At 53.1% G+C, this 24,957-nt stretch overlaps 1 protein-coding gene across 3 annotated transcripts in view; it reads left to right on the top strand.

Moving 5' to 3' along the window:
* The window catches only part of GRHL3 (grainyhead like transcription factor 3), a 31,149-nt gene extending 7,400 nt beyond the window's left edge, over nucleotides 1-23,749 (top strand). For all 3 annotated transcript variants that reach the window (XM_062628746.1, XM_062628747.1, XM_062628748.1), the window contains 15 exons: nucleotides 7,104-7,290; nucleotides 7,964-8,025; nucleotides 9,522-9,858; nucleotides 10,156-10,235; nucleotides 12,055-12,208; nucleotides 12,633-12,744; nucleotides 13,470-13,564; nucleotides 15,211-15,369; nucleotides 15,840-15,918; nucleotides 16,302-16,435; nucleotides 17,143-17,177; nucleotides 17,856-17,944; nucleotides 18,086-18,171; nucleotides 19,210-19,274; nucleotides 23,460-23,749. In XM_062628746.1, coding sequence (XP_062484730.1) covers nucleotides 7,104-7,290; nucleotides 7,964-8,025; nucleotides 9,522-9,858; nucleotides 10,156-10,235; nucleotides 12,055-12,208; nucleotides 12,633-12,744; nucleotides 13,470-13,564; nucleotides 15,211-15,369; nucleotides 15,840-15,918; nucleotides 16,302-16,435; nucleotides 17,143-17,177; nucleotides 17,856-17,944; nucleotides 18,086-18,171; nucleotides 19,210-19,274; nucleotides 23,460-23,574 — 1,789 coding nt within the window. In that variant the 3' untranslated portion in view covers nucleotides 23,575-23,749. The remainder of the gene's footprint in view (nucleotides 1-7,103; nucleotides 7,291-7,963; nucleotides 8,026-9,521; nucleotides 9,859-10,155; nucleotides 10,236-12,054; nucleotides 12,209-12,632; nucleotides 12,745-13,469; nucleotides 13,565-15,210; nucleotides 15,370-15,839; nucleotides 15,919-16,301; nucleotides 16,436-17,142; nucleotides 17,178-17,855; nucleotides 17,945-18,085; nucleotides 18,172-19,209; nucleotides 19,275-23,459) is intronic.
* The last annotated feature ends 1,208 nt before the right edge of the window (nucleotides 23,750-24,957 follow it).

Genomic DNA, 24,957 nt, shown 5'->3' with positions numbered 1-24,957 from the left:
GCTGTGCAGTTCACAACGGAGTAAGAGCCCTCTGAATAAAGTGCAGACTCAAAGCAGAGGTAAATCAACATTTACACAGTACCGCTGCTTTGATGCGCTGGGTCCCGTTTTCAGCTCAGGGGTACGTGGGGATGGCTCCGGAGAAGTTTGCGGATAGGAAGTTAGGCTGAGGAGGATCTGCTCCTGCTTCGTTCTGCCAATGTTTAACTGCTGATCTCTTCAAGTCTTCATCCGCAAACGCACTTGCACTTGTGCTGCACCTGCAGCGCCTCAGTTCAGCTGATTGGCAGTGAGACAGCTCCTGATCCACACCTCGGATCCTGGGGCAGGGAGAGCTCGAGGAAGGAAAAGGCAGCGGCTGAAGAACGCGTTCATCAGCGGCGCTGGCTGTGTGGCACATGGCTGTGTTCGGGCTGGGGCTCTGCTGCTCACACCTGAGTTCCAAAGGCTTCAATGGGGTGGCTTGGTTTTTGTTGCTCCTTTGGGTGCAGGCTGTTCTGGCTGGTAGCTGTGGCTGTGGTATGGGTGAGGTAGCTCCGACCCACAACCAGTCCCTGGCACCCCGCGTTTAGAGGAAAAGAGCTGGTGTCGCTTCCCAAGGGACTTGGATCCCGGGTGGCAGCTGCCTCCTGCGTCACGTTTTTGTTTCTGCTCATCCTCCTGTCTGTGCTGTCTGAGCTGTAACTTGTGCGCTCCAGACACCCCTGGCTGGCTGGGGTTGTGCCTGAAATGGGCTGAATTGTGTTTGTTTGGCAAAACCAGTGCTTGAAACGCATTATGGCAGCTTTTCAGTCAACAGCACGCAAAAGGCTAGCCTGCCTTGGGGAACACGTGTTCACAGGATGCCCAGAACACACCAGAGTCTGCAGAGAATCACAGGCTGGTTTGGGGTGGAAGGGCCATTAAAGATCATCAAGTTCCATCCCCTGCTATAGGCAGGGACATTACAGGGACATACAGAGTCGTCAGTCAGGGGTGCTGTAGGAGCTGTGGGCAGCTGAGGTCTGACCTGCACGGTGCCACCGGACGGGAAGCAAAGGGGAGCCAGTGGTGAGAGCCCCTCAGCAGCCCTGCAGTGCTGCTGGAGGAGGTGCCTGGGAGGGCAGGGAGCGAGCTGCATGGCGTGAGGCTCCTGTGGGGTGCCCTGCCCCGGCACACGCTTCCTGTGGCCTCTTGGGCAACCCATGGGAGGATTCACCTCACCCATTGCAGCAGGGTCAAAGCCGGGTGCCAGCGCTGGGCAGTGCAGGAACCCATCACTTGCAGGTGATGGGAAGGGATCAGCACATCCCAGCCCCAGGTGGGAGCTCCAGACCATCTTCTGGCTCTCAGAGCAGGTAGGAAGCCTGAGACTCAGCTCCCGTGAGGTTAATCCCAATCTCTGCTCCTGCTGCTGCCTGAAACGCGTGTTGAGATTCACACAGGAGTATGTCACATCCTTTATTTGTTATTGCAGGATCCTCCGAAAGGATGTGGTGAGGGAACTACAGGAACTTGGGTATAACTGGGCTCTGTTCTCAGGGGCCTGCTGCAGCACAAATAACCCCTAAGAACCGATTACTAGATTAAAGACAGATTACACGAAGAAAAAACAAAACAACTTTGTTGCAGAAGATCACATATCCCTTTATTGTGGGGTGGTTGGGTTTTTAAAGTCTTGTAAGTCTAAGCCTTGTAAAACTGTGATTTTTTTTTTTAATGATTCTTATTATATTTTCTGTAAAAGCCACAGCGAATACATGAGAATTAAAAAGTAAACCAGCAAAGTAGGGGTTTGGATGTGGAAGGAGGGGGGAAATCCGTAGGCACTGAAACAGAAAAAGCTGATTGAAATCACCAAAACTTTTGGGGCTCTGAAGCTCTTCTCACCGTGTGTCACCTTCCTTAGGGTGTCTGAAGGACTGGGAGCTCCAGTGCAGAGTGTTGGTGGGGATGCAGGTTGATGTCCATGCACACACACACAGAATCATAGAATGGTTTGGGTTGGAAAGGACCTTAAGATCATCCAGTTCCAACCCCCTGCCATGGGCAGGGACACCTCACACTAAACCAGGTCACCCAAGGCCTCATCCAGCCTGGCCTTGAACACTGCCAGGGATGGAGCATTCACAATCTCCCTGGGCAACCCATTCCAGTGCCTCAGCACCCTCACAGTAAAGAACTTCCTCCTTAGATCCAATCTAAACTTCCCCTGTTTCAGTTTTAACCCGTTACCCCTTGTCCCACCACTACAGTCCCTAATGAAGAGTCCCTCCCCAGCATCCTTGTAGCCCCCTTCAGATACTGGAAGCTGCTCTGAGGTCTCCACGCAGCTTCTCTTCCCCAGCCTGAACAGTCCCAGCTCTCTCACCCTGTCTCCATACAGGAGGTGTTCCTATCACAGCCATCCTTGGCTGTCTACAATGAAACTGAGCAGAGCTCATACTGGTGTTGCAGAAGGGGTGCTCAGCTGGGGGGCACTGCCCAGGGCCTGGGTTTCATGCCCTCCCGTTGGGTTCAGGTCCCCCTGAAGCTCAGGACGCTCGGGGCTGTGGCGCCTGACATCACACACTGCTGCTGCTCCAAGGCAGCAGTGGTTCCTGAGCAGCTCCATGCTGTCGTTTGTTTTGTTAGGCAGGGAGGGCACCAGAGCAGGGATCCTGTGCGAAACGGGGCCGTGTGGGTGGCTGCCTCAGGACGATGTTATCGGGAATGACGCGGTGCCGACTGGTGTTCCCCGAGCATCACTCAGCACCGAGGTGGCTCATGGAGCCCCTCAGGGCACAGGGGCAGGAACCAGCCAGTGCTGGCTTGGGGCTTTGCAGCAGAGGTTCGGGTCTGTTCTGTTCTCATCTTCACTGAGCAGCCTTGGAGAAGCCATTTTAATGCCAACCCCCTGCCTTGGTTTCTCCCCGTGGTAATAAATAGCTTCAGAAGCAGGGAGCTCAGCTGGCGTGAAAATGGGAGAACGCCGAGCTGGGCCCTTGGCGTGCTCGTGTCTCATGTGTGTGCCAACAAGCCACATGCTTCCAGAAGAGGCTTGAGCACTGTCTGTGGGTGAAACGGGGCTGAGGGGTGATGAGGAAAGGTCCTGCTGTGGTGCTGAGTTAAAACTGCGCTACCCCGAGGTGATGGTGCTGCGGAAATGGCCCTGAGGAAGCCCAGCAAGGGAGGCCACGTTGTGATCCAGCTGCCAGAGCAAACACTGCAGCCCTTCAGGCAGGGCAGGTTCATGAGATCGGTGGTCTCCCAGGCCTGGGATACCTGGGTGCGTTGTGCTTGGCATCCAGGCCATGTTCCCCATCATTAGCCTGTGTGTTTGTTACACTTCTTTGTGGGTTTTTGCCTGGTTCTGTCAGTTGTGCCAGCCTGTGGCAGTGCACTGACTGGTGGCTGTCCTGCCCCACTGGCCTCAGATGGGCTTGTTTGTTCAACTGGGAAAGACAGGGTAAAATCAGGATTTCACTGGGAAGCTGGGGTTAGCAGAGGCCACTCTGGGATGCTGCTGTGCCTTGGCAAGGGCCCTGGTTTCCAGCCTAAAGCCTCCACCCCAAAAGCAATCATGGTGGGTGCTGCTCTTCAGCAGCACCGCTCTCTGGGTTTAGTGTTGAGCCTTCCTCATGTCACCGGTGAGAGCTCTCGGGGAGGGCCAGGGAGGTGAGCACAGAGCCAGGGCTGATACAGCCCCGCGTGAGCTCCTGGGGTGGCTCCAAGGTCCTGGGCTGGGGTCCGTGTTCTGTGGCTTCAAATTCCTGCTGCTGCTGCCACGGATTCCCTGCTCCCTTGCCCATGTGCTGTTTCTCTGAAGCCACCAGCATCGGCATGGCTGGTGCGTTGGTTGCAGCCACAATCAGTTGTAGGGGAGAGAACAAAGAGCAGCACAAAGCTTCAAGGCTGGCCAAACCACCCACTGAAACCCAGCAAAGGCCCAGGGAACACCACGGGTCTCCTGCCCGGCTGGTCTCCCCACCACCACCCTTTGGGCCTTTTCTCCTGTTTCAGCACAGCCCATAACCAGGAGGCCCGTGATGTGGGAGATGAATGGGGCAAACAGAGATGGGTGGGATGGACGGGGAAGGGGCTGGTATCACCCAGTGTCAGATTCTAAACTGTTTGGAAACAAACAGGCTGCTCCCTTCCCCAAACCATGCGGTGCTGTGCCCGAGGCCCCGAGGCTGCAGGGGTGAGTCCCTGCTCATGTCCGTGTTTCACTCATCCATCCTTGCTCTACACCGGGGTGGCAGCCTGCAAAAGGGACGTGTGCTTTGCCAAACAGGGCGCACAGTTTGCAGTGGACCGCTATGGCATAGCCCTATGGAAGGGGCATCACAGGGAGCAATGGATAGTTTGGATCTGGACTCGGATGTCTTGCTGGAGTAGCCTAAAACGTTGCTGTGCTAATCTTCCAGTCCCTCCTTTCTGCTGGAGTTTGCTGCTTCCTAACAGGGCACCACAGGGCAACATGTCAAGTTCAGGGCATGGTGTATGACTTCAGGACAGTGCCCTGCACTGTGCCAGGTTGAGGGCAGGGCAGGTTTTCCATTGCGCTGTCTCTGCTGCAGGGACAGTTCCTAGCAGAGGCGTGGGGCAGCAGTGAGGTGGTGATGTCTGCGAGCAGCACAGCAGAGCTGCCCAGCGGAGGCAGAAACCACACGTGAAGATGAAATGCAGCCTCCTAGGACACTTCCCAAACTTGTATCTTCAGGACTTGAAGGCAGGTGATAAAAGGCTGGAGCACTTGTGCCTACAGTGGTGGTGCCACAACAAGGTGATGAAGGGAGGAGGCAAATGGAGCCACACAACAGGGAGTGCTTCAGCTGAAGGCGTGGGTGAGGGAGACCGGAGCTCCAAAGCATTTTTCCTTGTAATATATGTGATTTTTAAGCTCCTGAACGCTTTGTTGCTACATCTTTCCACGGTGTGTTTATCTATGTTGATTACGAGTGATAGGAGCTGAGTCTCACCCCGAGAGTGAGCTCTGTTGCTGCCTATTCTTCCTAGAGCAGATCGGATTGAGGATGGGTGAGGATTCCTGCCCGGACAGGACTGAACAGCCCATCGCCAAGTCGACAGCAGTGAAATGTGAGTCACGGGAGTGCTCACCTCGGAGACAGCAGCAGCACTGAAGGGGAGGCAGGGCTGTGTGAGAAACACCACAGACAACGAAACTCCATCAGCACCTGGTGCAGCTCCTGCACGGGCTGAAACCGGTGGTTGAACATCCCCCGACGTGCGAGGGAGAGCAGGAGCAAACCCAGCGACTCTGTTACACCAGCGCGTGGTGGAGCTTGGGGTGCCAGAACTGTAACGTGGGAGCAGCTCTGTCCATACCAGCCTGAGCTCTGGTGCCCATTGGGAACCTGGTGCCTCTGGCCATTATTTGAGCTGCTCTCTGCTCCTCTCCTGTGCAGTTCAGGGACGCTGTGTGGAAGCAACAGATCCTGCAATAAAAAGGCGACAGGGCAGCAGAGGCTGCACTTGATGGCCTCATCTGTGCTGCTCTGGGAGAGGCTGCGATTCGTTGTAGGGCTGCCACTCTGCCCAGCCAAGGAGAGCTCTTGGATCTGACCCAGGAGCATCCCTAAGCTACCCATGTGCATTCCCTGCTGGAGATGTGGCAGCGAGAGATCGGTGCCTGTGCAGGAGCTAAGCCGCCTTGGAGTGCCAGGGAGGATGGACCAGCATCCTCCACCCCATCCCAGGTCCACCTCCACATCCACCCAGATTCCAGTCCAGGAGCTGATCTGAGCACCTGGCTCTTCACCCTGGCAGCTCACACCAAAAGGGGCTGGTAGTGTCTGTAGTGGTGAGCAGTAACGAGTGGCGAGTTTCAGAGATGCCAGATTCCTTTCAAGAGGAATTACTCTTCTCCCAATGAGTCAGTTAAAAGTCTAGCCCAGGACTTACTACAAACACATGGAGAGTAGCTTAATGGAAACAACATATTCCGTATAAAAGTGCCATTAAAATGTAGCATTTACCATTCATCACCTGAAGTCCTGAAGATTTTCTTTGCTTTTGCATAAAAACAACTCAGCAGTTGAAAACGTTCTGCTCTTGGCAACTTTGGGGATTTAAAGAATCTCATTAGAATTGTTATAAAGTACTTCTGCTCATGACGTCTGAGACGTTTCTATTCTGATGAAAAAGTCATTTTTGTCCACAGAGCTGTTCTTTATGATGAATAGTGGGAGCTGTTGTGGTGGCACCCAATACACATGGCGGGAGGATGGGACAGGAGCACGGCCCCTGGTTTATCCTCCCCTCTGAGCAGTGAACCTGCAGCACGAAGCACCCAGGGAATGGGCTTCTGTGCTTCTGAGCTGGCTGCCAGTAGGATCTGCTGGAGGAAGAGGAAAGATGACCAATGTTTGGGTAATTAGGTGTCTTAGTTTATTAACATCAGGTGGAGAGACCTGGAGAAAGTGCCAGCGGAGGGGACAGGCAGGGCACTATTTTGGTATGTTGCTCCTCAGCTCCCGTAGTCCCATGGGCCTCACCTTTGTCAGGAATTTTTGAGAGGAAGGGAGGCTGTTGTGATCTGCCTCTTGCTCCCCTTCTAAGTACAATCATATACAAATGATTGAAAACAAAATTCCATCGGTTCTAAATGTAGAAGCTACAGCAAAGAAAAATGATGGGGTTTGGTTTCTGGGTAGGTCAAGTTCTCCACAGACTGAGTGATCGTTTACATCTGTGGCCTGCACTGGTCTTTAGCTCCAAATTCAAGGAAAAATCCTGCAGTTTCCTGACCAGGTTGCATTCCTGTTGCTGACCAACATGGTCAGTACCTTGCACCCTGGTGGTGCATGACCCAGCAGGCTGGTAGTGTGCTCCTGCTGAGGAAGGAGCCCTTGCAGATGATGTTGTGGTGTTTTGTGTCCCTGGGGCCAGAGGAGGGAAGCAGAGGAGCATCTGCCCTTCTGCATGGCCCCACCAGCAGACTCTAGGCTTATTTTGTACATAGCTACAGGCAAAGAATTGGTAATCCCAAAGACTCTGGGAGTTAAGAACCAGGAAAGAACACCTTCTCCATTCCAGCAGTGCCTTTAGGAAGTCCTTCACGTGTGCAGCTGGAAATTGCTGCGGAAGATTAGTGTCCTTCATTCTCCTGTCTGGCTCAGTTTTAGATCTGTGCGTCTGATGAAGAATGACACCATGAACTTCCAGAAATTCCCCTACACCAATGAAGATGAAGCCTGGAAAACTTACCTGGAGAACCCCTTGACTGCAGCCACCAAAGCTATGATGAGGGTGAATGGGGATGACGACAGCGTGGCTGCTCTGAGCTTCCTCTATGACTACTACATGGTACGTTCCCATGGGGCTGGGTGTCCTGGGGGGAGTTTGTCCCAGAGGGGAAGTGGGAAGCTAAATACATGCTCAGCCACCTTAGGGGGGCTAGTTCACTAGAGTGAGCCTTCTGTGGTGTTTTTGCAGTGGTCCTCCTAACACCCCCAGGCAGAGAGGACGTTGTCCCCGGTGCACAGATGGTAAACTGAGGCACAAAACACCATTATACTGCAGAGGGAACCCAGAGCAGGGTGGAAAGCTGAGCTCAGGTGTCATGGGTCAGGCAGGGTTTATTTACCCAGCAGCTTTCATACAAGAAACAGCAGTACCCTGAGGGCCATGGAGCTGGACTAGCTCTGTGCCTTGCAGACCCTCACATCTGTGTTTTTCCAGTGCTGCTGTAGGATGGAGCTTCAAGAAACGTGGATATGATTTAGCCCTAATTGAAACCAATAGGACTAAAGTTCCCATTCACTGGGGTGCTTCTGAAAGTCCCTCCTAGAACAAGATGATGTGTCTGGCCTAAGGTTACCTTGGGAGTCCATGGCAGCAGCCCAGCAGGAGAGCCCAGGTCTCCTGTGTCCTCCCCCAGTGTTCTACCTCTGAGATGTCACTTGCTGCACAGACAAGGCTGATTTTGCCATTAATAAAATCTAACAGGAAACAAACTCTTTGTTCTGCCTTGTGCTAGGTCCCAAAGGAGAAGAGGATCCTTCCATCTGGTATGATGGGACGCAATGAACTAGGAAAGAGGTGAGCTTCACTTTCTGCTCTCTATAGCTGTCTAATTCTCCTGCAGCTGCTTGCATGTGTGATGGGTCTCTTAGCTTGCATAAAATAGACATCAAAGCACGGTGTTATTACCAACAACAGTGGAGGTTATTAACCCTGAGACATATATTAAAATTCTTTAGGCCAGATCCCAAGCAGGTATAAATTGAGCTACACCCATTTGCACAACTGAGGATCTGTGTAGCTGTGTTAGAGGAGATGATTTGCAGCGGCTGAGGAATTTGTCTTTATTTCCTACTTTGTGACAGTTGGAAAGGGGATGATGATTAAACACTGGCAGCAAGAAGGGAATGACCAAGTCCTCTTCCGTTCCCTGGGTTGACAAGGGTTTCTGTACCACTTGCTTCCAATCTCTCAAGATACTCTTTTAGTGACTCCCATTTGTCCTTTGAGGTTTCCAGATAATTAACTCCTATATTAATGGCTCATTTGCTGCTGTGAGTTCAGTTCCCCTTCCTGATGCTTCATACTTTGGCAAACTTTTCTGGTTGTCTGTTTTTAACTACCTGACAAGAATAAGCCTCTTGAGTGATACTTCATACTTCTTCAGAAGGAAGCTGAGTTAAGCTGTTTTCTCTGTGAAAGGCCACTGCTGTGGGTTTTGTTAGCTGTGGAAATTGCAGCATATACCTGAAGGTGAAGCTGTTGAAGCAGCAGGTGGGAGCTGCTCCTTCAGCTTTCCTTCCCTTGGGGGCGGCTCACGCTGCCAGGAGGTGTGTGGGGGCTAATATGGGGGTGGTTTGTTGTCTGAGCGTGGTGACAGGGGCAGTAAACCACCCTTTCCCACCTCAGCTGGGGCCGCAGAGGCAGCGGGGTCCCAGAGTCACTGCTGCAGAAGGGCCTGGCTCCTGGGATGCTGCACAAAGGGATGGTTTCCATGTGCGAGAGGAGTGTGGTTTTGTACGTGACTTTATTGACTTTATCACTCGACTTGGTCTTTTCTGCTCCGAAGTCTGGGCTAGACACCTCACTTCAGTCCTGCACCTCTCAGATTTCCACTGATCTCATGTGCTCTGGGAGTTTTGCATCCTGAACTTCTGGAGTTTGCGAGTTGAGGCCTATAAAGATAAAAATGGAAAGACCGCACAGCAGTTACCTTTCTTATCATCCCTGCTGCTCTGAATGTTTAATAGCCTAAATAAAGAAATAATGGATGTAGGCCCTGGATCTGGAGCCTCAAACCACATCTAAACTGTGTTTCTGATTCCCTGTGATCATCCCGTATCTGCTGAGCACCTCTGGCTCTTGTTGATTGCACTGAGAGGTGTGCGGGTGGGTGGAGATCACCCATGGGCCTGTCAGATCTCCCATCTCAAGCAGATGTACACAACTGACTCAGGGTCAGCTGGCAGCCAAACTATGCAGTTTGCTTCCCAGCAGCACATCAAGGCACTTGCATCTTGCTGGGGTTGTCCACGCTCTGCCCTGGTCTGAGACAGGACCCCTTTCTCCACCAGGCACTGCCACGGAATGGAGTACGACGCAGAGATCGCATCCTTTGATGGCTCAGCCCACCTCATGAAGCTCTTGTCTGAAAACGTTTCCATGACCCAAGACTATTGTGAACCACAGAAGAAGAACGGCCTAAGTCTTGAAGGCGTCCCTCCTCCTCACAAGCCAGCCATGATTCCACCAGGCACTAGCAAGCTGGATGCCGCCCCGGACAACTACTTGGTCCCTCCAGGGGATGTATACGACAACAGCTCACTGAACTCCCTGTTCGAGACCATCCCCATAGCCCCACCGCAGCAGAGGTGGCAGCCAGACAGCACTTTCAAAGAGGATCCCCAGGAGGTCAGAGCTCATGGTGGGGTGCATGCTGGCAGCACAGCCCGGGTGGGTGCTGCAGGGCACTTTGGGGTTTGCTCGTGCTGGAGCCAGTGGGAGCTTTGCTTTTGCATCAGAACCTTGATGCTGTTCCCATTGAATTGCTGGGGGGGGGGGTGTTACATTGATTTTGGAAGTAGGGTAATCAAATGAGGGTCCTTTTTTTTTTTTATCTGTGGTCTCTGTTGTAACGTCCAGGAGAAGGCAGATGGACAGAGCAATGAAAGATTCTATTTTGACTGTTTTGTTTCCTCTTGTCTACAGTCGCTACTCTTCAGTGATATCCTCAAACCTCAGCCAGAGCCCCCCTGCCCTGAGAGTTACACTGCAGATGGTGTTAAAAGGTAACTGTGAGCTTCCAGTGCACTTGGCTGTGTCCCTTGCCTGGGAAAGACTCCATCCCTTTCCTTGCCTTAGTGCCAGTCTTGACAGCGACCCTTGTGAATGTACAGATCTCATGCTTTTGCAGAGACAAGTTGTGTCCCCAGGTGTCTTAGGAGCAAGCTGCTGTTCCATGACTTCTTAGACACAAAGCAGTGATGGATTTTAGTGTTTGTCATATGAAACAGGGATTAGGGTTTGTAACGTTTTGCTGGAAGGGAGTCAAACTCAATTTTCAATTCAAGTTACTAGATGCAGTTGTGCCAGTTCCTGGTTTTAGCTTGGGAGCTACATGGTTCAGCTGTCCTCTGTTGGGCAAACTGGTGCAAATCCAGTGCTGGCTGTGGCCACATCCCATCAGCACCCTGACCTGCATTAGGGGAGATGTGGCACTGGGCTCTTCCATGTGTGGGTTGGCCTTGCATTGCAGCCCCTTCCAGGGAGCTCTGCTTGGTTCCCGTGCACAGCTACATCGAGGGAACTGCACCACCTTTCCACAGCTTACTTGGAATGGGGTAAAGGACAGAGGGAATGAGGATGACAGCTGAGGAGGGTGATAAACAGCTTCCCCTAAACTAAGGTTTAAGTTCTCACTTTGGGTTCAGCACTGCTGATCAACCTTGATTTGGGAAGATGCCTCTGCCCCTCATTCCTAAAACATGAGAGATGTTTCTTCCTCCTTTCCACCCCTCTCTCAGGGGAGCTTTCCTGCTCCAGATACCGCATCAAACCTCTCAGCATTGTTCCACCTCCCACTTTTTCTTTGCCTCGAGTCAGCTGACAGCGTGACTCAGCTGCCAGACGTGGGGATTTTCACACAGGCAGCAGCTCGAGAGGCTCTGTTTGCTGTTCACTTGCGCACCGAGGCTCTCGGGCTCTCCTGCCTCTAGATAAGAGGCGTTGCCAAGGCGTCTTCAGAGGTGGCATCACAGGGGAGGTGGAGCAGGAAAGAGATGGGCTGGGGGCTAAACAGGGTACGATGATCTTCAGCTCCGGAGGACTTGGAGGGTCCTTGTGAAGGTGTGTGTGCAGGCGATGGCTTGCACAGATTCCTCATAGAAGAAAATAGCTTGAGCTACATCCTCATGATTTGAACGCTCGTAGGTGCTGGTGAATGCACAAGAGCAGAGCTGCTTGAAAGTCAGGCTCTTCCTTTAAATTTGCTTGTCAACAGCGTCACCTCCCCCTGCGTGCTACTGCACATCATTTCTGTAGACAGTAAAGATGCTGCCCACCAGACTGGGAGCTCAACAAGCTGGGCCTTGAAGTCCATTTTTAAGGACCTGGAGAAACAATTGTCCTGCAGGTCCTCCCATTGCTACAGGACCCATTAGAACACAGTCTTCTGGGGTCAGCCATTTATGGGTGGGAGTTTGGAGACAGGAAGCTGAGTTTAGGATGTTGTCGAAGTCTCATCACAGGTACCTATTTTTGGTTGGTTTGGTTTAGGCTTTTGATTGAGCAAGGATTCTGTAGCCATCCACAGAAAAATACCGGTTACAGTAACGTACAGGGCTATTTTTAAGCCAAAACCAAAGGGTAAAATGAGGATATTGGAGAGCTGCTGCTCCCTGGGGTGTTGGAGAGGATCAGTATGTGCTGTGCTGGGAGGTGCTCATGGTGTAGGGGTGTGTGAGATGGGGAACAGGGCAGAGACTCCTGTGTGTGCAGTGTCTGTAACCTGTAACCCGCAGGGGTGGAGACTTGCATGGCTCTTGTTTTGCTTTTGGAGTGAAACAGCAGCGTGTGCTTATTCATCATTCTCTTTTTGTTCCATACAAGTGACTTTGAATACACTCTGGGGTCACCCAAAGCCATTCACATCAAATCTGGGGACTCTCCCATGGCCTACCTCAACAAAGGACAGTTCTACCCCATCACGCTCCGGACAGCTGGAGACAGCAAATGTTTACACTTGTCCTCAAATAAAGTGAAGGTAAGAGACAAGCTGACAATTTTGCTGACACATGCTGTAATCAGACATCCAGCAATTGTACTGCCCTGGGAAAAGAGCTGAACAAGAAGAGTAATGGCTTTGTGGCTCATGTTGGCTTAAAGCAGTGAATGGGATGGATTCGCTCATAGCAAGCTAATCCTCTGATGCACAGCAACAGCCTTCATGTTCCCTGGCAGTTGAAGCCTTTCACAGTAAGGTCAGGGATGCACAAAAGGCCTCCCTAGCTGATGGCTGGCTGGGGGCCCTGGTGGGAGGGTGTCTGAGCTGAGAGGTTCCGTCTTGCTCCAGCCATGTGTGGCCAAGCCTGAGAGCCACCCCTGAGCCTAAGATGAGCTTGAGTTCCCCACAAAGAAACCTGGTCCAGTCCGGAGTGACCCTTAGGGATATCCTCACTGTGTTACAGAGTGTGGTGATGATTGTTTTTGACAACGAAAAGATCCCGACAGAGCAGCTCAAGTTCTGGAAGCACTGGCATTCCCGACAGCCCACAGCCAAGCAGAGGGTCATTGACGTCGGTATGAGTGGGGCTCTCTGGGTGGGGTTGATAACTGAGCACCATTTTCCTACCTGTCCAATACACAATGACACAGCTGAAGCTCCAGAGCCTGGCGTGGGGGAAGTCAGAGGAGCAGCCTGGTCTGCTGGCCTCGAGTCCTTTCTGGCTGAGGAGCTCTTGCAGGTTTAAGGTGGTGTTTGTCAAGTGAAGGGAAATGCATCAGGCGCCCAAAATACAGCAAAGAAGAGCCTCAGTCAGAGAGACAGACACTGCTGAGCAGTCCTGACTCTGTGGATGTGACCTGTGGCCTCTTGAAGTCCAGGAATCTGAGCTAGAAGAGGGATTTTGTACTGCTTGTCCTTCTCCACTGCCACCACCCAGGCTTTACAGCATGTCAAGCCTGTCAGACAGAGGTTTTGTCCGTCCAGCTGAGCACCTCGCTGAGCACCTCGTGCCTCAGAGGAGACACGCAGTTGTTTGAGTTTAGAAGCAGTCTGCATTGACTCTGCATAACATCCCTGCTCTAACAGCAGTCACCAGCCAATACCCGTGTGTCATTTCTGGCCTACCCCATATGTATGCACACGGGGGTGTACCCAGGGGTATCAACTATGGCTTCATTATATTACAAGGCTTCTTTTAGCCTTGGAGTGAGCGAGAGGCAGGCTTTGGGGGAGTGGAAGACCTAGGGAATGGGACCAGTTTTGCAGCCAGAGTATAAACTGCTTCTCCATTGCATTTCAGCTGACTGTAAAGAAAACTTCAACACCGTGCAGAACATCGAGGAGTTAGCCTACAATGCACTGTCCTTCGTGTGGAACATCCACGAGGAAGCAAAGGTACAAACTGCTTGTGGAAGGGACATGGGAAGCCTTGGTTCTCAGCAAAGCTGTAGCCTCCTTCCTTCCCCAGCACTCCCCCACCTCTTCTCAGCTGACAGAGTTTCAAATCCAAACAGTGCCGTTCCAGTGGCCCCAGGTAGTGTTTGTCTACCAGGCCAGTGGGGAAGGACACTGTGCTTCAATGTGTGTTTAAGCATCGCCATTAGCTAATAAACACGCTGGGTACACCTGAGACTGGCTCAGAGATGTTGTCTTAGTGCTGATGGATAAGTCTGAAGAAAGGCTTTTGCAGCAGGCAGCCTAGATCAGGGCTCTACTCACATGTAGGTGAAGTCTATTTAAATAAACCACAGCTTAAGGAACAAAGACCCTCCTTTCAAGGCAGCGTTTTGATGGAGAAATGACTGACCACCCTTCTGTGGCTTGTGTGGAAGGGAGCCAGGCAGGTCACAAGATCCCTTTGGACCTTAAAATCTGTAAATATAAACATCTTTCCAGCTCTTCTTTCTGTTCTGCATCTCTTCAGAGTCTCTCATTAATACCTTGTACCTAGTGTGGATTGAAAGGAGCGTATCAAAAAAGATGAGCTATCTAAGATAAAAAGAAAAGCATAAATGCCCCATCTCTCTGAAGCTGGCAGCTTGGGAAAACTCTGCTTTGCTCTGGGATCTCAATAAGCCCTTCTTTTAGCCCAAAGGCGACCTTGGTCTTTTACAACCCAAGAGGTTAACAAATGTCTTCAAGGCAAAGTTGTCAGAAATGGAAATATGTCAGGTATGTGGCAAGCCCGCGGGGGCACCTCAGCAAAACTGGATTTAACTCTTAGCAGAAACTGTACATGAACTGGCCTGGGGCAGGGAAAGGTGAGACTTGAGAGAGCTGCGAGGCTGGGAGCAGACGGAAGGGGCCGGTATTTGGGTCGTCTGGAGCACCTCTTGCTTCTCTTTCCAATTAAACTTCCCACCACAGTTAAGTGATTTTCTTTTCCGTACATAGGTACTGACTAGATCTGACATCAGGTTTCAGGGCTGAAATCCTCCGGCAGGGCCCTGCTGAGGGAGCTGTGGGAGCTTCTCCAGCTGCAGATCTGTCCCCAGAGTCAAGGGGAGATTTCAGGGTCACACAAAAAGAGTTGGTAATTTGGCGACACAATGAAGATTGTATCTGTGCTCAGCTTGCCTTCGGGAGTTTGCACTGGGGGTAACTCCAGCCTATGACAAAGGAGACCAGTGCGAGCAGAGTATTTATTTAGGCAGCAGCAATGATGTGTAATTGCTGAAGCTGTAGTCTGGCTCTCCTCCCTCCCTCCTTCTATCCCTCTCTCCCTCCAGGCCATTCTTGTCTGAGGGTCCCTTGTTCAGATCAGAAATACCTGCAAGGACATCCCCAGGCAGACTTTGCATCTGGTTTGACACCTGCCTGAGCTGTGGGGGTGTGAATAAAGAGATGGTAGCTGCAGTGGGTGTGGGAGGCTGTGGCTAGGAAGGGCTGGTGGTTGTGCTCAGGTGGGAGCTCCTGCCTAATGCTGGGAGGGCTGGAAGGAGGTCTTGGTCTGCTTTTGTTCCTACCACTGCTCTCATTGCTGTAGGAGAATGATGTTTTCAGCACCAAAAAGCTGTATCAATCCGTGTTCCTGTTTGCAGGTGTTTATTGGGGTGAATTGCCTGAGCACTGACTTCTCCTCCCAAAAGGGGGTGAAAGGCGTCCCCCTCAACCTCCAAATAGACACCTACGACTACGGCAATGGGAGCAGCCAGCTGGTGCACCGCGCCGTCTGCCAGATCAAGATATTCTGTGATAAGGTAGGTACACACTGCTCTCCCCCCGGCTTGTCCAAGAGGAATTTTAAACCGGTGGCCAGCGGCTTCAGAAAGGTTGTGAGAGCCTCGAACAGCCCAGAGCTCAGGGCTGAGGAGCAGAGGTGGTGCCTCCCCTCCACCGGGTGAGACAGGGCAGTGGGGACGTGTCTGCACTGCTGAGGCCCTCACAGACCAGTCAGCAGAAAGTTTCCCCATGTCAGACCTATATGGGGTCATGCCTCATAATAAACTCTATTTTTGACAGGTTTTTAAATGGCAGAAGAGATGAGAGTCTCCTTAGAGGTTCTTCCCCAGCCTCAGATATCTTCCCAGGGAAAAATTGCTCACAGCTGGCTGTGTCTGACATGAGAAGTTTTGAGTAAAGGGCTGACCTCCCAGAGATGGGCACTAAACCCTCTCTTGCCAATGTAAGAACTGTCAATGTCCTAATTTTTGCCTTATTTTCCCCACAGGGAGCAGAGAGGAAAATGCGGGATGATGAAAGGAAACAGTTCAGAAGGAAAGGAAAATGCCTGGACTCCAATAACAACGGTCAGTGCTAGTGCTTGTTACCCGAGCCCAAGTGTGTTGAAATCCATGTAGTCTGTTAACTTCCAGGAGATCTGGCCCTGGGTATCTCCAAGCCTGATGAAATCAGCACCACTCAGAACCAGCTTGTCAGTCCAGTCCTTCCCTGGGCTCCTACAGGGACTCTCAAAGCCCTTTATTAATACTAACAAACCTTCCTGGATTGTCCTGGGGCCTTGGCAGGGAGCAGAGTGTTCCCGTGGGGAGCACCCCTGGACAAGGCCTGGAGACCCAGTTCTGCAGAGTCCCAACTCTTTTCTAACATATCTCTGGGGAGACCTTGGGCAGCAGCTTCCCTGCCTCTGAAGCTGCGTCTGAACTGAGATGTGCTGGGCTTCCCATGGCAGGTCTGAAAGGCTGTTTGCTCTCCGGCTTCAGAGGGAATGAGATCACGTTCCTGAGGCCAGAGACTGACCTCGAAACCCAACCAGTGCTCTTCATCCCCAACGTCCATTTCTCAAACCCGCAGAGGTGCGGCACGGTGAGTCCCTTCCAAACCCAACCCCGCTGTGGCCCTCGTCTGTCACCCCCATCACTCCCAGCTGATCAGGCCCCCAGACATGACTCGTGGTGTGTAAAACAACAAAACCAAACCGCAGTTCTTCTGTGGAAGTGTGGTGAACTTGAAGATGTCGCTGTCAGGAGTGGCCGACGCAGTCATGCGCCGGTGACGGGCAAGATAACCTTTCCAGGTTCCTTGCAGCCAGATATTCCTGTGGTTTGCAGGGATCATGTGCAGCTTCCACAGAGGACTGGAGGGGAAGCAGAAATCAAACTACAGGAAAATGCAACCGTATCAGTCCCTGCATGCATGGGACATCTCTCCCTTGTCCCCTGCCCTTTTCTAGCCCCTTGAGTCCAAGGAAACCTAGACCCAGTGTCCTTCAGAGCTCATCAGGATTCCCTTAGGAAACAAGGGACTTGGTTTGTCAAGCAGGGGGAAAAGCCAGCTGTGACAATGCTGTAGTGTCCTCCTGCAGCATCGCCATCAAACCCAGGCACTAGGAGAATCTGCTGGGGTTTCATTTAGTCTAAGAAACACATGCAGATGTTTGGGTTTAATGGTGTAGGAAGATGATGGACTGGGAGGAGGGAAATCGTGTTTGAGATGTGCATGTGCTGCCTTCCCCAGCTTCACTGGCTCCCAGTGATACTGTGTAAACTGATCAATGTTCCTTTCCTTTCAAGGTGCTCCCTCCTGCTGTTCCCAACTCCACAAACAGGTAAGGATGCAGCAGTTTGTGCTTCCCTTCATCAGCTGGTGTTTTTCTGGGTGTGTCGTGGTGGTTTGGTACCCGCAGGCAGTATCTATCTACAGGTGCAAAAATAACACAGCACAGTGTCTCCCCAGTGCCATTGGGTGTCAAAATATGTGTTAAGCATTGGCCTAGAATGGACTCAAGGGATACAGAAGCACAGATAGGTTCCGTTCCCTACCAGTGAGCCACTCCAGCACGAGCCTGGTCCACAACTGTCCTGCTGTTCTTACCATGTGAAACAGGAGAAAAAAGATCACAGAACTATTGCTGAAGGGTTCAAGTAACCAGCAGCAGATCCTGCTCTAAAATAAACCAGAATGGAGTAGAAATCACACTTGTAATGTGTCTGGAGTGGGGTGAACCAGTGTTTGCCCAAGGCTTGATCCACTGCCTGGTGATAGCAATGGAGCAACAATGCCAAGAAGGTGCAAAAGGCTCTTGTCTGTGCTGTGATTCCAGAGCCGCTGCCTGCACACGCTGATCTCCTCGCGTGCGCTGTGCAGGAAGGTGCAGCTCTGCTGGAGACTCTGCTGCTGTAATTACAAACCAGTATTTAACCGCTGGTTGTTGTGTCAGAAGTTTGCTGCTTTGTTCCCTGCTCCTGTTCCGTCCTTCTGAGAGCGTTGTGTTCCTTTTGCTCAGGCTGCCCCTGAAGCGGAGCGGTGCCTCCTTCACAGAAGAGTTTGACCCAGTTCCTCCAAAGCAAACCAAGGAAGAAGATCCTCAGAGAGGTAACCGCTGGGATGGGAGCTTCTGGGATGTAGAGTCCCATTTGATTCAAGTAACCTCAGCTCTTGAGTTGCACGAGGCCCCATCACGCTGCGAACATGCTCTAAGAGTCCTGGGTCAGTGCTGTGCTTTATCTCTTTCAGTCTTGTTGTACGTGCGGAGGGAGTCAGAGGAGGTGTTTGATGCTCTCATGTTGAAGACACCGGATCTCCAGGGCCTCCGAACAGCTGTAAGTGTTATCAAAAACTGCAGCACATGAACAACACTGCAGGTGAAAGGGCAGTGGCACTGGGTGGGCAGGAAGATGTAGGGTGTAAGACTGCTCCTATCTGATGTCTGCTTTCTGCTGAGAATGGAAATGGAAATTGTGAGCAGCAGGTGAATTCTCCCCCCAGGCCCTGGCATGGGCTGTGTGTTGTTAGTGCTGCAGCAGAGAAGAGCACACCTTATGGCAAGAAGTTTCGTTCAGATCGTAATATAAGTCTCCTCTTGTGACAACACATTCATATCGTCCGTTGTCAAACACCCTCTCCATCCCCAGGGCTGTAGATGTGCAGTCCAAAGCCAGTTCTGGCCTCCTGCTGGAATTCCCTGTGTTGTGTTTGAGGAGAACACAGACATATTTCTGTGATCATTATCAGCAGCATCTCCCATAACCCACCTCTCTTTGGAGAAGGAAACAAACAGTGAACCTCCCAGATTTGGGGGGGCTTTATGGCTGCGCTTCAAGCTCTGTTGGTTTTACACACTTTTAAACATAGAGTCTGGGAAGTGTCAGCAGAGAGGAGCCTTTGCCATCTTCTCCCTCCCCCATCCCTCAGCACAGAGTCAAAACCTCTGCAGGGGCTTGTGAGAAAGCCACAAAGCTCCTGCGCCCAAAGCCCGTAAGGGAGGTGCCCAGGAGAGCTCTGTGGGGCAGCGAAACCTCAGCAGAACCTGCAGGCTGGTGCAGATGCAGGCACACACCTCCTGTGGTCACCTTGGGTTGCAGCACCGAGCCCCACACAGGCTGGGGAGTGAGAGAAGGAAGGTGAAGGTCACTGCCCAAGGTGCCTGGCCTGGCAGCAGCTGTCAGGAGACCCAAGGCCAGGCTGCAGCCACCCCGCTGCTCACTGCAGGACCCAGGCTGGGGTTGTCCTCTTCAGATCATTGCTTTGGTCTTTCTCGGGCGGGAGGGAGGCTCTCTTGCTGCTCAGTGTTATCTTTGCTTGTTATCATGGGGATTTCATTTTACAAGTACAAAGAATTGCTGTGTTTTCCCTCCCAGATTTCAGAAAAATACGGGCTTCCTGAAGAAAGCATTTATAAAGTCTACAAAAAATGCAAAAGAGGGTAAGTTAAGTTAACCTCTCATCTGCTTTTTACCTGTGCCTCTAAAGCCACTCGCTGGTACCCTGCCATGGGCTGACGCAGCGTTTTAACAAGATAATAAAAAGTGAAGCCATGTGAGTCTGTGCTATTTGGAGCATATAAAACTTGGATCTTTCTGGGCTTTAAAGATTTGGGATAATGCTTGTTTGTGTTATATTTATTTGGAGTGTAAAGTCTCCCAGGGAAAGGAAGTTGGATGAAGGAGGAATGTTTGGGTAGTTTAATGGGTGATCCTTTGTGTCTCAGTCTGAAAGCCTGAGGTTATGGAGAACTTATCTGACTGCCATCAGAGGTACAATGTTTGCTTCTCCAGACCAAGAGCCTAAATGTCCCTGGCTCAGAAAGAGACTGAACGGGCTGCACAGCACCATGGGGGCTGCACAGCACCATGGCAGCCTGTGTCTGTTCCCAGCTTTGCCATCCCACCCCAGAGCAGGAGGTCAACAGGAAACCTCACACTCACTTTGGAGGTGAGGGGATCCATTGGGTCCGATCGACCCTTCTGGGCACTGGTGGCTCCTGTGCAGCCCCAGCACAGAAGTGCAGGTCCCACTGGAGACGTTGGTCAGGTGCTGCTGGGAGACCTGCAGAGCTCACAGGGGGTTCAGGTGAGGTTTGCAGTAAATGTGAGACGACTCCCAGGTGGTTTCAGTGTGGTGTCTGTCAGTGACTGACCCGTGGGGATCTCCCACATGGATGGGAGAACGGTGCTGGTTTGCCTGAGCTGAGGCCCAGCTGCTGCACATCCCATGGAGGGCAGGGGTCTCCATGTGGAGCCAAGAGCTGCTTTCAGAAATGTTTTCTGGACCTCACTTGGAGCATTGTGTGCAGTTCTGGTGTCCTCAGAATAAAAAGGACATGGAACTGTTGGAACAAGTCCAGAGGAGGCCATGAGGATGCTCAGGGACTGGAGCACCTCCCCTATGAAGATAGGCTGAGAAAGTTGGGGCTGTTCAGCCTGGAGAAGAGAAGCTGCGTGGAGACCTCAGAGCAGCCTTCCAGTATCTGAAGGGGGCTATAGGGATGCTGGGGAGGGACTCTTCATTAGGGACTGTAGTGATAGGACAAGGGGTAACGGGTTAAAACTGAAACAGGGGAAGTTTAGATTGGATCTAAGGAAGAAGTTCTTTACTGTAAGGGTGCTGAGGCACTGGAATGGGTTGCCCAGGGAGGTTGTGAATGCTCCATCCCTGGCGGTGTTCAAGGCCAGGTTGGACAGAGCCTTGGGTGACCTGGTTTAGTGTGAGGTGTCCCTGCCCATGGCAGGGGGGTTGGAACTGAATGATCTTAAGGTCCTTTCCAAACCTAACTGTCCTATGAGTCTGTGATTCTATGACTAAGAACTCCCCCTGCGTTGTCCCCATCCCTGGCAGCGAGTTCTCCCTTCAGCTGATGGAAGGGGAACGACTCCCAGGGTTATTCCCATCAAGCTAAACCCCGAGCCCTTCTTGCAGAGCGAGTGAGATGTAATCAGCTCTGCGAGCAGCGGTGACTGCCTGGGAGATGAACTCGTTGTTGTTGCTGGCCCTGGCCCAGAGTTTGGGCATGGGGATGGACAGGCAGGAGCCAGGCTGCTGACAGCACTGCGCAGGGGAACGGAGCAGGAACTGAGCCCCTGGGAGCTGAGGGCGACTCCAAAGCTCTGCTTCTGCATTTGCTTTCTGGTGGCAGTGGGATGAGAACATCCTAAAGCTCTTTGGATGGGATCTTCCCACTCCTTTGGTGTCACCATAACTTGATCCCCGTGGGACGTGGCCTGTTTGCTGCAGGGGAAGTGGAGCTAAAGTCAGGCTTGGAGGCAGCTGCATGGTAGGAGGGGAGAGAAGGTGGTTTCAGCTCAGTGCTGTGATGTGGTGTCACTGAACTGGGAGGCAACAACCCCCTCACCTCTAAATCCACAGCTGAGCAACCCCTTTAGGAGGGTTTTTAGATATGGTCTTAATGTTAAGGCGATGGGTGAGCCATAGTGAGGCATCTGAACTGGTCAGGAGGCTCCTCCCCTGTGGCTGCAGTCAGGCCCTCGGTGCAGCCAGATGCTGCTCACCCCCTGGCCCCAGAAATGGAACTTTACCCCCAAAGAACAAGAGCAGCGCTGGCGGCCTCGGGGAGGGCTTTGTCCCACACGGCTACAGCCAGAGCCTGAGCACAGAGAACAGCAGCGAAGCACAGGGGTGGTCAGGTTATTCCTGAAGCTTCGGGCTGGAGCCAGGCTTCAGGTGTGTCAGCTGTGGTGGTGGCTCCTGATGTGGCCACAACAGATGGCAGCTCCTCTCGGGCAGCTCCGGCTTGGGCTGGGTTCACTGAACCAGCATCCATGCAGCAGGAGAGATCCAAGCGCTGATGAGCTTGCAGGTGGACCAGGAAATGGCAGCGCATCAAGGGAGAGGCCACGGCATCTCTCTGTGCTTTGGGTTTGTTCGCTACTTGATCTGATAGGGAATGAATGGTGTTTAATAACGACTGGGAGGGAAAGTGGGCAGATCCATCCCTTCCCCAGAGGATTCCAAGAAAAGAAAAGGCAACACTTGGAAATTAGGCTAAAAAATGATCCATCGGCACCTGGTTTGCTGAGAGCTGGATCTGAGTGGTGGCCCCGGTCACCGCTGCAGCGTGGGGACACAGGAGCTCCTGCAGTCGGGTGCTGGCAGGGTCAGGCACTGTTTCCTGCTCCCCCACATTGAATTTTCCTTTCAATAATCTCCTCCCGTTGCTCCACCCTAAACGCTCCTCTCCTGGTAACTGCAGCTGAGGGTCAGGTCTGCATCTGTGGTAAACCCACGGAGCTCAGGGGTACTGCTGGGCTTAGAGCAGGGGGGACCCATGCTGAGCCCTGGAGCGTGATGAGCTCCCCCGGGTGAACTTCATCTCCGGGTGACTCAGGAGCAGGAACGGGTGATCTGGTGTCTTGGTGAGGTCTGGGCTAGGAGAGCAAAGCAGGGCCCCTGCTCCCCATCAGCACCCGCGGAACTTTTGTGGATGAGAAATCAGATGGAAGCTCCGCAGCCGGAGCTGCCGCTGGCCGCATGCACCCCACCTGTGGGGCAGCACTGGTGGCTGTGACACCCCCGGGTCGGGCATCGCTGGCTCCCTGCCGGTGCCTGTCGGGGGCTGACTCCCGGGATCCATGGCTCGGCCCCGGCACCGCTCCGGTGCCAGGAGGGTGATGGCTCACCCCGGGTGGTGTCACAGCCCCTGCACTGGGTGGGCTGCGCTCCCCCAGCCGCACTGTGGCAGCAGCGGTTGTGCCCCATGCAATGGCAGCACAGCCACAGGTACGCTGGGGATGCAGCACCCATGAGAGCAACGGGGCACCAGGACGCAGCTCCCGCCCGCACCGGGGCGGCTGCACTGACCCCGGGGCATTCCCGGAGGGACAGGGGCCGTGTCTGTGCCTGTCGCTCTCAGGTGTGCTGGGTGCTCCTCCTGCTCCTTCTCTTGCCTTTAATCTGGGCTCCAGCATTGCACAACTGATGCTATTGCCCCGTTAGTGACCCCGGCTGGAGGCCGGAGGGGATGCGCTTCCTGCACACAAATGTGTTCTGTTCCCTCCAAACTGCGACAAAATTCCCATCTGATTTGTGGGAACACCGGGGGGGGTCGATGTGGAGCTGCCCCCTCACTCACTGCAGGCCTGAGGGGTCCTCCCTGGCACAGAACCACAGCCCCGGGTTGAAATCAGCTCTTGGAATGTTTCCTTCTCTCCGAGCCTCCATGGAGCTGATTCCAGGTCAGAGCTCCCGGTTCCCTCCTGCCCTAATCCACAGCAATTTGCCCGTGGAGCAGACGCTGGGCCCAGGCGTGTCTGGGTGGAATTGTGGAAAGCCCCACAGGAGGCTCCTGTCGTGTTGGGGCTCAGTAATTACCAATGGCTGAGCCCTGATGGGGTGAACCGGCAGCGCCTTGTCCCTGCCGAGGCTGTGGCTCCCCGCAGCCTGCACACGGGGCGGCTGCGGAACGCGATGGGCGTCAGGAGCAGGGCAGGAAAGGGAATCTGCAGTGGGGATTCTCTGCAGGTCTGCCGTGCCCTGAGGCTCTGCAGTGTCAGCGTTTGCCATCCGTGGCCGCGCACCCCAAGTCCTGACCGAGGCGCTCCGCAGCCCTGTCCTTGTGCTGTGTCTGACCCAGCCCTTCTTCCCTTTCCCACAGGATCCTAGTGAACATGGACAATAACATCATCCAGCACTACAGCAACCACATGGCCTTTCTGCTGGACATGGTGGAAGCAGAGAACAAGTTCCAGGTCATCCTCAAGGAGCTCTGAAGAGCGGCGGGCAGCACTTCCTGGGACTTCTCTCAAACCCGGCAAGTTTGACCCAACAGAACCTGCCCAGGGCCCCCACCCGGGGCCTCTGCTTGAAGCGCAGCCTCTGGGAGGGCAGCGGCTGCTCGGGAGCTGTCACCCTGTGAACACGGAACCTCGCTCTGCCGAGTTCTTCATCACTCTCACTGGTTTTATTCTGTTTTATTGGATCCCCTCCTGGCCATGGGCCCGGCCCCTTCCACAGCGGGACTGGCACCGAGGTGCCTGCCAGAGCCCGGGACTGCTCTGCTCGCCGCCAGCCTTGCCCTGTGCCGGATCCACCCCAGGCTGTGGCTTTATCCCAAAGCACCAGCACCTCCCCGCGGGGCCCAGCCTGGCTCCGGGCTCCTCTGGCCACGCTCAGAGCCTTTGCAGACACACAGTTGAAGGGACGCTGCCTGCGCCCACGCCGGGCCCCCATGTAAATACACCAAGGCCTCCAGAGCCCCTGTTCGTACATTTCTGACCTACGGCTCCTTTTGTATTTGAGAGATGTGTAAATGCATTGTTTTGTACTGGACGGAACGGTGACACAGAGCATTTCAAACACGGCTGCTTCACATTGCTCCGTGACCTCCTTTTGTAACTGTGCTGTTGCCTTTGTTGTTTTGGATATTCCCTAGTAATAAAGGTTCATAGACGGAAGGTTGAACAGTCTCCACCCGGCGCCGGGCCTGGAGGGGCTGTGGGAGCTCCTCACCCTGCCCCTGCTCAGCCACCAGCCCCTTGCCCCTGCAGCTGCTTCCCCTTAGGAACAAAGGTACCGAGGGCAGCCCTGTGTTACCCAGTTAATCCCCTGACCAGTGACCAGGGCCTTTCTTCCCCCCTGCCCTTCATCTGTGTCCAATGTGCCTGAGTCTCACGAGGGGCAGTGAGAGCAGCTCTGCTCCTGCTGGGAAAGGGGGTTTTGAAATGATGAAGTGCTTCAGGCTGGTGAATTTGGGATTACTGAAGCATTATTGCAAGGAGGAGAGCTTCTCCAATGAAGCTTAGGTTAACCTTGAAGGCTTATCAACCTTTGTTGATCTCTCCCAGCACTCTGCACCCCTTCATGTCATAAACTCCTTCTTCAGCAGGGTTGCCCTGACTGTTAGTTCTGCAAAGCCAGGTCGACAGCCCTGCCACAGCTGAATGTCAGCTCCAGCTAAAGACAGGCACACCAGGAATCCCCAGCACTTGGTGCTGATGTCTGTGAAACCTACAGCTCCCCTCATGAGGCAGTGCAGGAGCTCTGCTCCACAGCAGCACTTGGTGCCAGGCAGCAGCGCCTGCAGAGGGTGAACCCATCCTGCTCGAGCGCAAGGACCAGCTCTCAGGTGAGAAGGGAGGTTTCCTGCTGCCTGC

Source organism: Pezoporus occidentalis, unplaced genomic scaffold, assembly GCF_034315485.1.
Source record: "Pezoporus occidentalis ecotype Australia unplaced genomic scaffold, CSIRO_AGI_Poc_V1 ctg321, whole genome shotgun sequence".
Taxonomy (NCBI): domain Eukaryota; kingdom Metazoa; phylum Chordata; class Aves; order Psittaciformes; family Psittacidae; genus Pezoporus; species Pezoporus occidentalis.
The sequence above is the reverse complement of the archived record's forward strand: the minus strand, read 5'-3'. Positions and strand labels throughout refer to the sequence as shown.